Consider the following 13,693-nt stretch of genomic DNA (forward strand, 5'->3'; position numbering starts at 1 on the left):
AAGATACATGATCCAAGATCTGATTTTTTGGCAAATGTGAGTAGTTTCAAAAAGATCAAAATTCTGATTTTTTTGCAAGGAGGCTTGAATTTTTTAAGGTCTGATCCAAATTTGAAGAAGATCCAGCTATTGGTAAAGATGAAATTAAGATAACTTCTATTCATTTTAGAGGTGAAGATTGTTAAAGGCGAATTTCACTTCTTATACTTGCTTGGTTTTGTTTCCCTTATGTTCTTCTTGCAATCATCATCCACCACTTCATCATCCAATTGATAGCTCGAAGTTTGGAGAAATAAGTATAGATTTCATGATAGAACATGTGGCGAGGTAGAAATAAGCTAAACCACCCTAGGTTGAAGTTGGGAGATATAAGTGTAGTCCATCCTAAGGTAATGAAGAGGCAAAAATAAGTGGTAGTCTCACTCCTAGGTTGAAAGTTGAAGATTGATAAGTATAGAGATAGGACTTGGTGAGGCAGAAATAAGCTAGAGTCTATTAATAGAAAGAAGGTTGAAGATCGATAAAGGTAGTTCATATCCCTGAGAATAAAAGGGCAAAAATAAATGTTTAGAATGGTAGATGTTAGAGCAAGCAAGAACCCAAAGGGAATGAATACCAAAAAAACAAGGAAAAGATGATGCCTAGACCACCTTTTTCTCGAAAGTGAGGCGAATAAGTGATACCAATATCGGCACAATAAATATGATACAGTTAAAGGACAGATTGAAGGAATGGCAATCCCTCATGGCAAAGAAAATTTACAAAAGCAAAATTATACACTTGGCGGCCTTCCCTCCTACCTTGCCTTCTCTGGAATTGGTAATGGAGTGTGCATCCTAGTTTGATATTGTTACTAAGTCCATTTTTTATAAAGGAATAGAGTGTTAGCCAACATCGGCAGACAAGTGGTCGAAGAAGCATTTAATATTCCCAAGTATAAAAGCATGACAGTGGTAATGATGGATCAAGCGGCTAAATTATTTCAGGATAATTAGGAGGCTTGCTTCATTCATCTAAAGCAAAATTGGTTACACGAAGGCAAGAAGGGAGTCATCAGGTCATCAAAACTCACCAAGTCAAATTTCAAATCAGAGTATTGCGATCTCATTGTGCTTCTCAGTCGGATCATGGGCATAGCTCAAGGTATGCAATTTGAAAACTACATGTAACTTTTTATTGGTAAAATTGAAAATGGAAATAGAAGATTTTGATTGGGCTAGGATTACAAGCGAGAATTTAGAGTTGCAACTTAGGACAACGCAAAATCAAAGACAATTCTATATGGGGTCCTATCTCTTTTATTTGATTTAGAGGCGATGAAATTGAAAAGTGAATCTCAAGTAAGAGTGAATTTCAAGAAAGAGCAAATTTGGAGGAAGTGATTGAAAATATTTGAGGCTAGAGACCAAAGGGATAATTCAAGTGGACAAGAGGAGAATGTCAATGAGATAGAATTTGGATCAAGATTAGATGAGTTGGGGAAGGTTGCCATCAAGAAGAAACATTTGGGCACCTTTGCCTCTCTCAATACCTTTATCAAATATGCAAAAAAATACGAGAAGGATCATAAGAAGACACTGCAAGCAGCAAGCAACATGATGAATTTTGTTGAGTTCAAGATGAAGCATACACTTTGCCCTCCCATAAAAGAAGTCAACAATAACATAGCCAAGTTCATTGCTTTGGTTAAAAAGATGAAAGAAAAGGGTAGAACTATATTAGATGATCATTTGATGTAAGCCCAAGTAGCAAATTCTCCTTCTTCTTGGGTAGGATAGGTGTTTAATTTTGATTAGCTGTCAAATTGGTGCCTTCTCATTGGTTGCCACTTTTCTTTTTTTCCATTGGTCCATTGATGAAGTGGTGTCTTCTCATTAGCCAATGGGGTGGCAACCCTAATTAGGGTTTCTAGGATCCAATCTAGATCGTTGGTTTTGCATTTTTATCTTTACTGTTGGTTGTATCTATATAAAGCCATTTGCTCTCATTTGTAAAGGGTCGGAGAAAATTGTTGCTAAGATAATACCAAAATTGCTTCTCTTTATCATTGTTGTGACTTGCATGGTTGGTGTTATTGCATGGTTTCTACTTTCAATAGTTAGAATTAGATTTCCTTTGAAGTTGTTAAAATAGAATTTATTTCAAGAAGTTGTTAAGACTAAGAGTAGATGGATAGTTGCATGGTGATATTAGTGGATGTTTGATAGGGATCTATAACTAGGCCGCTAGCATCCTAGCGGCTTTTTGAGAAGCCTTGTGTGGTAAACTAGTATTTTCTCTTGAATCATTTCATCTATGGAGGTAGAGCTACTGGTTAGCTTTCATTAGATTCAATCCCCGTCCATTTGCTAATCTTTCCATTCATAAAAGTAGGAGTAGAGCAGTGAGTAGTTTAGTGTACAGAGCTTTGAGGAAGGAAGTTAGGAGAAGTATCATTGGTAAACACACCCCCTCATCACCACCTACATTATCTTGCATTTGTATATTTTACAAACCCAAAATCATCACCATCATCCCAAAACCCAAGTCATCCTTGAATGAACAACGTAAAGCCGCCTACGTCATTACCAACAAATCACATCGATATAACTCAGTTAGTATCCACAGGTGTAAGGAACATTGAAGTTTTTCTCAAATCTTCATGAATATTAACTTTTCAAGAGAGGAATTGAGTGTTTGATATCCCATATCAAGTGTTCAATTGCTATATGTTATGTAGTGGTACAAAACTAACATCAACAAGTTATAGGGGAAGTGGCCATTAAAATACCAAAACCAACCAAGCCATAAACAAAATGAACTGTAAATGAACTAAAATTATAACTCTTGAATACACCAAGGTGTCCCATATAGAGAGAATTTCGAGACATCTAAAACATGAAATGGCAGGTACATGATGGCAGCAATCACTCCACACCGACATAATCAGTGATTGAAGCGCTGAAAAAGCACGTGAAATGCCTAAACCACAAATAATTATCTACATTGACGCATTTCCATATTGCTTTCAATCGTGTGAGATAATAACGGAGGACACTAGAAGGTCAGGATTATTTCAATCATCTTGCCACCATTTTATGCATTTCAAGCCGTTGATGAGAAAGTGAACTGATTTATTTCAGTATAGGTACGCCTTCGGCGTAATTAAACATGTCAGCAGTCACCGATGGCTTAACATTGATCAACCAAAATTCATGGTTTCATAGTTTCAAGCAGTCTAAAACAGAGAAAAATGTGCTTAAACAAGAACTAGTAAATCACCACCATTTTTTGTGGAGTAAAAATATGAGTCAATCGAATCATCAAGCAATAAAGCTCTTTTAACTTATGGAATTGAACTAATATGGTAGGACCCTAAAACAGATGGCTTTACAAAAGCTGATTTGTCAAGCAATAACAGAAGAGAGCTCCATTTTTTCCTTCTAATAATGTCTGTGCCAGATGAGAGACCATGGTTAATGATAACATAGACTCCTGAAATAAAACCAATCTCAAAAAAGTACTTATCCGTTAAAAACAACAGATTTGGCAACTACGTGTGCTGGAAAACAATTCAACTGAATCTCCTTTCCAGCAAGGAATCACTTGACTGCAATATGTTCTAATGTGAGCGCCATTATGGTTCCAAGGGCCAGCAAAACAAGTTCAACAGGGTCCTTTATGAATATTCAGAAAACAGATGTAAAAATTACATGTGAAGAATAATTTGACTTTTCCTGCTTGTATAAAATGAATATCACAAAAAAATGATATTTTTCGTATGTGATGTGAATTACATGGTAACATGTTTCTTGCCCACCATGCTCTAAATATACATACAAATTAAGGCTATGCAATTCTATGATCGGCTCAGGATTTCAATTTCATGCATTTGCCAACTGAGCATGTACCAATAACATTTGCAGCCCAAAAGGCATACAAATAGAATCAATTAATTTTTCTAAAACTGAATAAGATCAAACCAATTTTTCTAAAACTGAATAAGATCAAACCAATCTCTACTGACTACAAAATTGTGCTCTGCATGCTGTTTGAAATTTTTGAGATGAAAAACAAATCCTTGCTTGGTCAATGTCCCACACAATCTACGTCACTAACTTATTTCCTTCCCGCAATCTTGGTCCTTGCCTTTTTCACCTTCTCATTGTTCGTTTTGGTTTCTTCGTCATCCTCTACAACTTTATTACCACCCATAAGTTCATTCACACAGAAGTGGTGAAGGTCTTGATAAACTTGTTGCCATTGTTGTATTATATTCAAAGAACGATGGTGTTCTGATCTCAGCTTTTCCAATTCCATTTGAGTAGCAGTCGAAGAACCTTGTTGCTGAAGAAATTGCCATGTAAATAGTAAAACATCACAACAATGAAGTTATGGTCTCTTCACTAATAAATTTTTTATTTTAAAATAAAATGAACATTAATAACCTGTAAATAGCTGATGAGATTATTAACAAACGCAATGTAAGCAAGAACAACTATGTGATTTACAAAGAACACACAATTTATGGTACATATGATGAATCTGAAGGAAATATTAATGTAGTTACATCCAGGACAGGTGATTTCTACGTAATCCAAATATTAATTAGATTTCTTCTGAATACAGTTCTCAATTTTCGTTGTTTAGTACTGCTTTCAAAAGTGATCTCACATAGTCAATTTAAGCTGTCAGCGCTGATTACTCTTTGCAGGGCCTTGTTTCTTTTGTTTTTACCTCTTCCAAGTTAGTTACATTTTGAGAGCATAATTTAGGTTGTGATCTGAAGATTATGCATTTTTCACTTTTTCTGTCATTATATCAAGAGCGTTTCTGCATATTTATGCCATTTCAAATCACTGGGAAATAGTCTACGAGGGTCCCTTTAATTATTTGATAATCATGCATCATATTGAAGTTAATCTTAAGCATTCAAGCATTTTATTTATTCTTGGGATTCTGGAAATTTTCAAATGTCATAATGTAGTGCCTGCCCCTAGTTCACATTCTATTATCATTGTCAAATTCTTTTAAGCTAATTTTATGCATTGATTAGTTTTAGAAATACTAGATTTACATTATTATGATATTATTTCATGACTTTGATTACAAATGCATCGGTTATTATTGCTTAGTTGATTTCATTCATGTGTTGTTAATGGTATTTTGATGATCCTAGTTAGTAAATGTGGTTTCTTTCATAAAAATGTTAACATGATGTCTTTAATGATGATTATGTTGTATTGATAGAGATGCATTATTATATGTATGCATTTGAACTTAGATTTGTGATTATTATACTTACCCCATACTTGCATGTGTATGGTGTGTGTGTTTATTTTATCTTTCTGTCTGACGTGTTTGATGTGGTTAAGGGAGGGAGTCGTAGTCACCTGCTAGTCGGGATCTACACGATGAACCACTCCCCGCCATTGTCTGTTTAGTTTGGATATATTATATACATGTACATGCTCGTCTTTTATGTAGGATGTAGGTACCGGGCATCGACTTCCCTGAATTGCCAGGATGAGCGTGCCCTATTACAAATACTCAAATGGTGAGAATGGGAAGATAATGATCAGGTCCAATCCTAGCCATAAGCCTATAATACTTGTCCTGCAAGGAGGACTCGTAACAGACTGTCTACCCTTGTTAAAACCCGTGAGTATTTTTGTGTGTATGTTGTTTTGTGAGTGTTTGATGTATTTTCTATTAATTAAGTCTAATTAATAGATTAAATTAATAATTTAATTTAATGAAAAATTATTATGATATTATGAATATTTAATTATATTTAATTAATTGAGAAATTAATTAAATATAAAGAATTAAATTGAAGATAAAAGTTTTAAGATTAAATTTAGAACGTAATAATATTTATTAATTTAATAATAATATATTTAGAGTTCATTTTTAAATAAATGCTAAATATTATTGTTATTTAAGTTAATAAATATTTATCAAATTAAAACATTCAAAAATGTATTAAAAAGGAAAAAAGATATTAATTTATGGAAAAGATTTAAGTTCGCATGAATGAGTTTAAAATATAGAAATTAATTTAAAAGATAAAAACATGTGAACTTGAATAAAAGTATTTTAATAAAGTACGCATGAGATTAAAATTATAAATTAACTTTAAAAGCAAAGTCAAAGTGGAAAGTTAAATAAAGTAATTTAACAATTCACTTAAAGTGCATGAAGGATTAATAAAAGAATATCTTAATTAAAAAAAAATTTAATTGTGCATGAATGAATTAATTAAATAAGAGAGAATTAAATATTGGAGATAAAAGTTAAAGTTTAAATTTAGAACGTGATTATATTTATTTAATTTAATAATAATATATTTAGAGTGCATTTTTAAATAAATGCTAAATATTATTGTTATTTAAGTTAATAAATATTTTATCAATTAAGTTTCTAAAAATGAAATTAAAAGTGAAAAGATATTTAATTATCATAAAGATTATAGTTCACATGAATTATGCATGAGTTAAAAATAAAATTAATTGAAAAGATTAAACATGTGAAATTAATAAAGATATTTTAATAATGTGTACATGAGATTTAAAAAGTTATAAATTTATTAAAGTAAAGTGGAAAGTTAAATAAAGTAATTTAACAATTCACTTAACGTGCATGAAAGGAATAATAAAATAATAATTTTAATTAAAAGGGGAATTAATTGTGCATGAAAGAATTAATTAAATAAAGTAATTATTATTTTAGAGTTGTGGGGACAGAAGCCCTAAAAGGTAATTAGATTCTATATTAGAGGGTTTTGAGTCATTATTGCACACACAGGTTTTTAGGGAACACACTTTTGGAAAGGGGAGCAAAGAAATCTTTGGAAGCTTGGAAGGGTTCGGATTAGCAAGGGTTTCACCAGATTGTTAGCATCAGATCAAGGTAGGGTTTGTGAACCATTCTAGAAACACTTTCGAATCTTTGTCTTCTTCGTGCTTGTTGGAAATTGCTTTCTCAAATTTTATTGAATGAATCTTGCTACTTTTCTTCTGAATCTTTTGCGATTTGATTTCTTCTGGGAATCGGGATTAACAAAAAAAAAACTATTTAGAAAACCTTGTTTTACTTCTAAAAGAAATTTAGTATTAAATTGAAATTTGGGTTTTGAATTAAAATGGAATTAAGAAATTTAAATTTGGAAGGGGTTTGTTTTTGGAAATGAAAATCTTAGGATTGAAAATTCGAAGGGTTCAATTTATTTTTCCTATCAGTTTAATATTGTAAATGTTATTAAAATATGTATATATTAAAATAATATTGTTATGAAGTTCGTTGAGAAAAATATTATAAAATAAAGAATATAGAATTATAATACAATTCTTAAAATTTTCATATATAATAATTTATCTAAATTTATTAGAAGGGTTGTTCTTCTAATAAACAAAATTATTGAAATTTGACTTAGTTAAAAAAAAAAAATAATAATAATAATAATAATAATAATAATAAATAATTTTTTTTAAAAAAAAATTTAAAATAAAAAAATAATAATATTAATAATAATAAAATTTTATTAAAAAAAAAAAAAAAAAATTAATTAATTAATTTAAAAAGAAATATAATAATTAAAAAAAAAAAAAAAAAAAAAACGAAAATTGAAGCCTTACATTAATTCAACAATATATTATCAATCAAATCCAACTGTGAGACTATGATGTTTTCTATATACTGTCTATATTTCTTTTTGGATTTTGGTGTTGTTTAGATGTCGACCAGTCTAGGATGTACACCAGAGGTTTTGTGAGATTTCTTGGATACTATTATGTGGCTAGATGTTATGATGATTCTTGTGATTCAAATTGGAGTTTATACTTATGACATTTGTTTTGTGAGCATTTATGTGTATTTGGATTTAGTTTGATCCATCTTGTTATCAGGTTGCCTGTTAAGGAACCAAGTTTGATCTTTATGGGTGTTGTGGTATGGGACACAACTGTGTTTTTATGTGCTTAGGAGAGGTTGTCTAGGTATGTGACTTGGGAGTGGCTTGCATAGGGGTCCGGGACCCAAAGTGGTCAGTACCAGGGTAACCTAATGCAAGTTATGTAATAAGTGATAATCTAGTAATTAAAATTTATGGGGGGAAACGCACTAAAAAGATAAGTTAGAGATATTTGATCCACCCATGCCTTGAGTGCTTGTATAGACTAAGGATGGGAATGAGATGAGTGCCTCGTCTTCTTGAGAGGGCTTTCTAGTTTCCATATGTGTGATGTTGAGGGTCCGGGGTTCATAGTAACCAGTCCAGGGTAACTCAACGCTTGAGGGTCCGGGGTCTTTTAAGAGATCAGTCCAGGGTAACTCAAGCAGCCATGTGATGACACTCCCTAGTATGTAGCCTAAGTCTCCTCTGTAAATTTGTGTATCTCTGGTGGTGTACTTATTGTTGGATGTGTTTATTGTGGATATTTATTTTCATTGATGATGATTGGTGATTCATGAATGTTGTACTTTTGACATGTGGCTTTTGACTTGAGATGATTATCTTTCGTTGACTTTATCTTATGATCTTGGTATTTGGTTTATACTTGGTTCATGTATGATGTTTGGTTATGAGGTGTCAGTATTGGATTGAGTGTTCTTACTTTTGGATTATTTTATCTTCTTGAGTAGTATGTGTTACCTTTGAGATAGTTTTGGCTAGTAGGTATTCCATGCCTAGGAGTGTTTTATGTTTGATAGCCGTTTGTGGATCGTTCATTATCTTCCCTGCACGGTGGGAGTGGAAGCCTGACTAGGTAACCACGCGGTCGGGAGGTAGTGCCTTCTTACCATTTGGGTTCCCCTTCACATTGCCAGCTGTTGGATGTTCGTTGTAGAAGATGTACCTTTATCATTCTTACTTCTTATCTCAGAGACTTCTTTTCAGATGAAGTATATATGTTATCATGTATTCTGTTGTACAGTATCTATTTTCACATACCCTGCGACATGTGCAGTGGATGTTATTGATTGGATGTACTTTTATTGTATTGTTTATACTTATGCATTTGCTTATGCGACTATGTATCTATTATTCTTTTATGATCTTGAGACATTGTACTTGAAACTTAAACTAATTAATTTAAGATTATTAAATGTGACTCAACGTAAAGGAACCTTTGAGGAATTGAAACTATATCTGTAATTGCAAATGTGTATTTGTTGTGTATGTTCATATTGCTTCCGCATTAATGTTATCTTGATGTTGTTTAAACTTTAAAAAAAAAAAAATAGTTCAGTAAACATTGTAACATTTTAGGTTTATTTCTCTTGGGTTCCCGAGCGGGGCGTTACACATAACACCTTTTAAGTCTAATACTCTCAAGTAACCTCAATGTTTCAAAAGACCAGGTGTAATCAAAAGGAGAATCATGATTTCATACTCAACACATTTTCTTAGAGTTAGGTTGTCTTTAGTCTTTTTGAACAGATCAACATTGTAGCTCTCAATAAACATGGCATGAAAACACCTGCTGACTCTATAGATGGCATGTTGAAAGAGAAAAGAAGAGTTTAGGGCTCATCTACATCTGTCTTAACTATTCTACTATCTTGAAAATGGTATACTGCTGTCAATACAGAAAAGAATGCACTCTTTGGCTCAGGAAACCAGTGATAGATGCCATTGGGCTGTTATCAACTCAGAGCAGTTCAAAGAGTGAATTTTAAATATAACAAGGATAAGATCATTAAACATCAGTTTATAGAAGGACTTGGCTACTACTCATGATTTGTAGTTGGTTATGTAAGAGGGATTTTGGGCTAGAGAAGTTCATTCTCTTGGCCGAAATGGCATATCTGGGTTGAGAGATAAATTTCAATTCATTAGTATATAGTTTAAAGACACAGGGTTCCCATTTGTGAAGTATTTCCTAATATTTTTATGGTTAAGAGTCATTTGAAGACATCCTTGGTTTGCCAAAGGATGCCATTAAGGAAGATATTATATTCCCACAGAATGAGCAGGAATCTGAACTTGATAATACATAAGATCATGAAAATCAGACAAGATGGAGATCCAAGATTCTACATCTGCTAAGAAAAAAGGTCTCCCTGTTCCAAACCCACAATACATAGGTTTTTCTTTTAATTGACTCTCTGAGGATTTTTATTGAGTGTGTGAGGATTGAGGAAAGGGGTATTCATTTGAAGGGAGTAATGCTCAAAAGCATAAATATATTTCTAAAGCTAGATATATGAAAGAAAGGCACAAATTTGCAAAGTCTAGGTGATGGTTGAGGGTACGTGGTGGTTGGTACTCACAAAGAGAATCATTTCAAGTTCAAATTTGAGAGGCAGAATTTGGCTTTTTGTTTAGGTGACATGTTTCTTTCACCAATTTCGCAAATCAGTGATACAGGCAGATTGCCTAAGATTTAATTTCATAAAAAATCTTTACTTGATAGAAAAATGTGACTTCCTTGTTACATGATCTACTCTATGGAGGACAAGTTAAAAGAATATAGCTGGTATTAATACACCATTCTGGGGTGTTGTTATTGCTTAAAGCATGCAAGGCAAACATATTATACATGTCCTTGTGGGAACAAAGCTGCAGCATATAATTGCACACTTGCCTTGGAAAATGCAGGAATAAATGAACCCTCTTATGGGAGTGAAATGCAGCATATAATTGCAACACTTGCCTAAGGAAATGCAGAATAAGTGAATCTTTTGACGGTAATGATGATAGATTTGGAGTGCAGATCCAAACAGTTATAGCACTGGCATGGATAGAAAAAGGCTTAGCAATGCGAGGAGACAACAAAATCTCAGATGTTGCAATGCTACTTTTGAATGTCTTGCAAGTAAGTAGTATTGTGGTAGTATACTTTGGGTGTAATTCTTGTTTTCTCCATCATGACTTGCTTGTATATACGTCTACTACTGGAGTTTTCTGACCAGTTCCTATGCAGCTACAGTAGCTTACCGCTTTTTGCTCTTACCTTTTGGAAACCAATTACAGACCAACCAATACTAGAAAATAACAGAAATAAAGATTGAATAGTAGATCAAATTAAAGGCAAAAAGAAAAAAAAGGTTCGGTTTCAAAGCAGCACTTAGAGTATACGCGGAATGATGCTTTTAGTCTTCCATGGAGAAAGAAATCGAGCAAATGATCCGTTTGGTGAAAGATCAAATTAAAAGAAAAAAAAATGAAAGCTTTGGTTTCAAAGAAGCAGCTAGAGTATAAGCAGAACGATTCTTTTAATCTTCCATGGAGAAAGAAATGGAAAATCTAATTGCAAGACTCAGGAGGTGCAGCAAATGATTTGTTTCATGAATATTCAACCAGATTGTAGTATTTGCATTTATCTTTCAGGATGTGAACATTGACAGGGACTAAATGTTTTTTTTAATAGGTAATGGACCGAAGCCTCAAGTAATTTTTATAATTATTTGTTGAAATTAATTATTATTATTATGCGTAGACTCGAACTAAAAGACCTCCCAGATGAGAGATTCACAAGTCACCGTTGTGTTCTTGCCTGGACAGGGACTAAACGTCAAGGTTGCTCAAGTTGCTGCAATATCATTGGGATCATTAATTGATAGTCATCTAGACATGGATGAAATCCATGTTCACTCAGAAAACCATTATAGCAGCGAATAAAGTAGCAGAAAGTGAAGCTTGCGTAACATCACAATTGATTTCAAAGGTAGCTCAGGACTCATGACAGCAGCAGCTTGTAAACAAATTTGCATGTATTAGTAAAACTATTTCATCAACAAGAGGAAAACCTATATGGAAGTGTTGCCTCATCTACATTAGCCTTGAAAAAGCTAGAAGAGCCTGCACTTTACATATATCAAACAGTTGTACTTTGTTTTTGAAAATTGTGACTGTCCATAAAGAGAAGACATTCTCTTGAGGAAGGTTAGATGTATATATATATATATCAAACAGTTGTACTTTGTTTTTGAAAATTGTGACTGTCCATAAAGAGGTGACATTCTCTTGAGGAAGGTTAGATGAATATATATATATATATATATATATATATTGCAGTGTCACAAGAAAACTTTCAAGGTACATAAGCTAACCAAACAGTGACTAGAAGTGTTCACTGCTATAGAACAACAAAAGAAATAGTATATTGCCATTGAAGATTGGACAGTAGTAAACAAGGTGAACACCTCAGTTATATATAGTGCATAAAAAGAGATTAAAATCTTTAGAATTGCTCCATGGGCCTGTCCATGGAGCAATATTCGTATGACTGCCACGCATGCAGACCTTAAATGATAAAAAGCAAAAACTTTAGGGGCAGTGTGGAATATAGTGTTGAAAGTTCTTTGTGTTTCCTTAGGAAGTTTAATGATGGTCTAAGCATATGAACAGGGGTTTATAGATGAGTCACAAAGATTATTCTATACACACAAATATTGCATAACAAGGGGGTACAGAGGACAAGTATCCTTGTCCATAAACAAGCAAAGCCATCAGTCGCAGGTCCAGTTAGTAGAGGAGGAAACCAAAATGAAAATGTTGTGCACAGTGATAGATGAAGAAAGGCCTGATTCTACGCTGCATAAGGTAAGAATGAAGTGTCAAAAACAGTTGCAAGGAGATACGAGGTGTGTCCTATTCTTCATGCAAAGAGCTGTTTGAAATGATTTATGACTAGGAAAGACATTTGTGACAGTTGACGACTATCATTAATTCATGCAAGAAGTAGAAAGAAATTTGAGTCCTCCAAGGAACATATTCAAATCTTCCAGTTGAAGAAGTTGGCCAGACTTATCTATGTGTCTTGATTGAAATGTTTGTTGGATATTTTTGTGTAGTCGAAAAAGAGGCAGTCTGCAAGAGCCTAAGCGGAGGTGAAATGGTCAATCAAGCACGTAAAAGACATTTAATAGCCTTTAAGGCAGGGCCTTATTTCTCTTCAGGGTTAGAAATGCTAAATAGAAGGCCTTGGAACTTAGAACAGTTCTTTCTTTTTCAGACTATGCATTGTAATTGGAAGATCGGTTCTCTCTGGTTTTGATGGCATTGTCATGCAGATGTGAAGGATATAGACTTGTCTGCGGGTGTTGAAGGGATCTTTAGATCAATAAAACAAGCTAGTTATCCTTCTCAGATTCTTCATATTGTGTGCAATTTTGAGAGTGACAGATGAAATTCTGTGATATTTGATATGTCTGCAAGTCATTGTCAATAATATCAAGTTGTGTATCTTTTAGTTGTGAAGTGTATCTGGTTATCCTTCTAAATTTTCAGAGACTTCAACTTTACTATGAAATATTAATGCACAAATATGTGTAAGTTATGCTGTGCTTAGTTTAGTTTGTTTATCTTTCTTTCCCTTTTCTCAGCAAATTTTTGTTAAAGTTTTTTCTTTCCCTTTTCTCAGTGAAAGTAACTATAGGTGAAGTACTGCAATGAGCCAGCATTCTCTGGAGATTCACTCCAAGCTAGGGGCATCCCAAAGGCCTAGGAATGTTTTCATGTTTCACTAGATTGCTGAGTTGAGAGTTCAGCAAGGGTGCAAATCTTTGCGATACCAGTTTTGCTCCCTTTTAACTATTTGATAATCTTTGTCATATTGGGGTCAATCGATGTTTCCATGTTTCACTAGGCTGCTGAGTTGAGAGCTTGTAAGGTGCACATCTTGGTGATAACAGTTCTTGTTGACCTAATTTCGCTATCGACTTAAATAATCCATGAGGGCCCTTTTTAACTATTTGATGATCTTTT

The 13,693-nt window shown here is 33.3% G+C and overlaps 1 protein-coding gene across 3 annotated transcripts in view; it reads right to left on the reverse strand.

The window, feature by feature from the left end:
* Window positions 1–3,695: 3,695 nt before the first annotated feature.
* The window catches only part of LOC149568781 (protein ROOT INITIATION DEFECTIVE 3-like), a 138,567-nt gene continuing 128,569 nt past the window's right edge, over window positions 3,696–13,693 (reverse strand). For all 3 annotated transcript variants that reach the window (XM_089821674.1, XM_089821675.1, XM_089821676.1), the window contains exon 9: window positions 3,696–4,326. In XM_089821674.1, the coding sequence (XP_089677800.1) occupies window positions 4,099–4,326 (228 nt within the window). In that variant the 3' untranslated portion in view covers window positions 3,696–4,098. The remainder of the gene's footprint in view (window positions 4,327–13,693) is intronic.

The sequence above is a fragment of the Cupressus sempervirens genome, chromosome 3 (assembly GCF_028749045.1).
Source record: "Cupressus sempervirens isolate cs-2001-9-10 chromosome 3, ASM2874904v1, whole genome shotgun sequence".
In the NCBI taxonomy this organism is placed as follows: domain Eukaryota; kingdom Viridiplantae; phylum Streptophyta; class Pinopsida; order Cupressales; family Cupressaceae; genus Cupressus; species Cupressus sempervirens.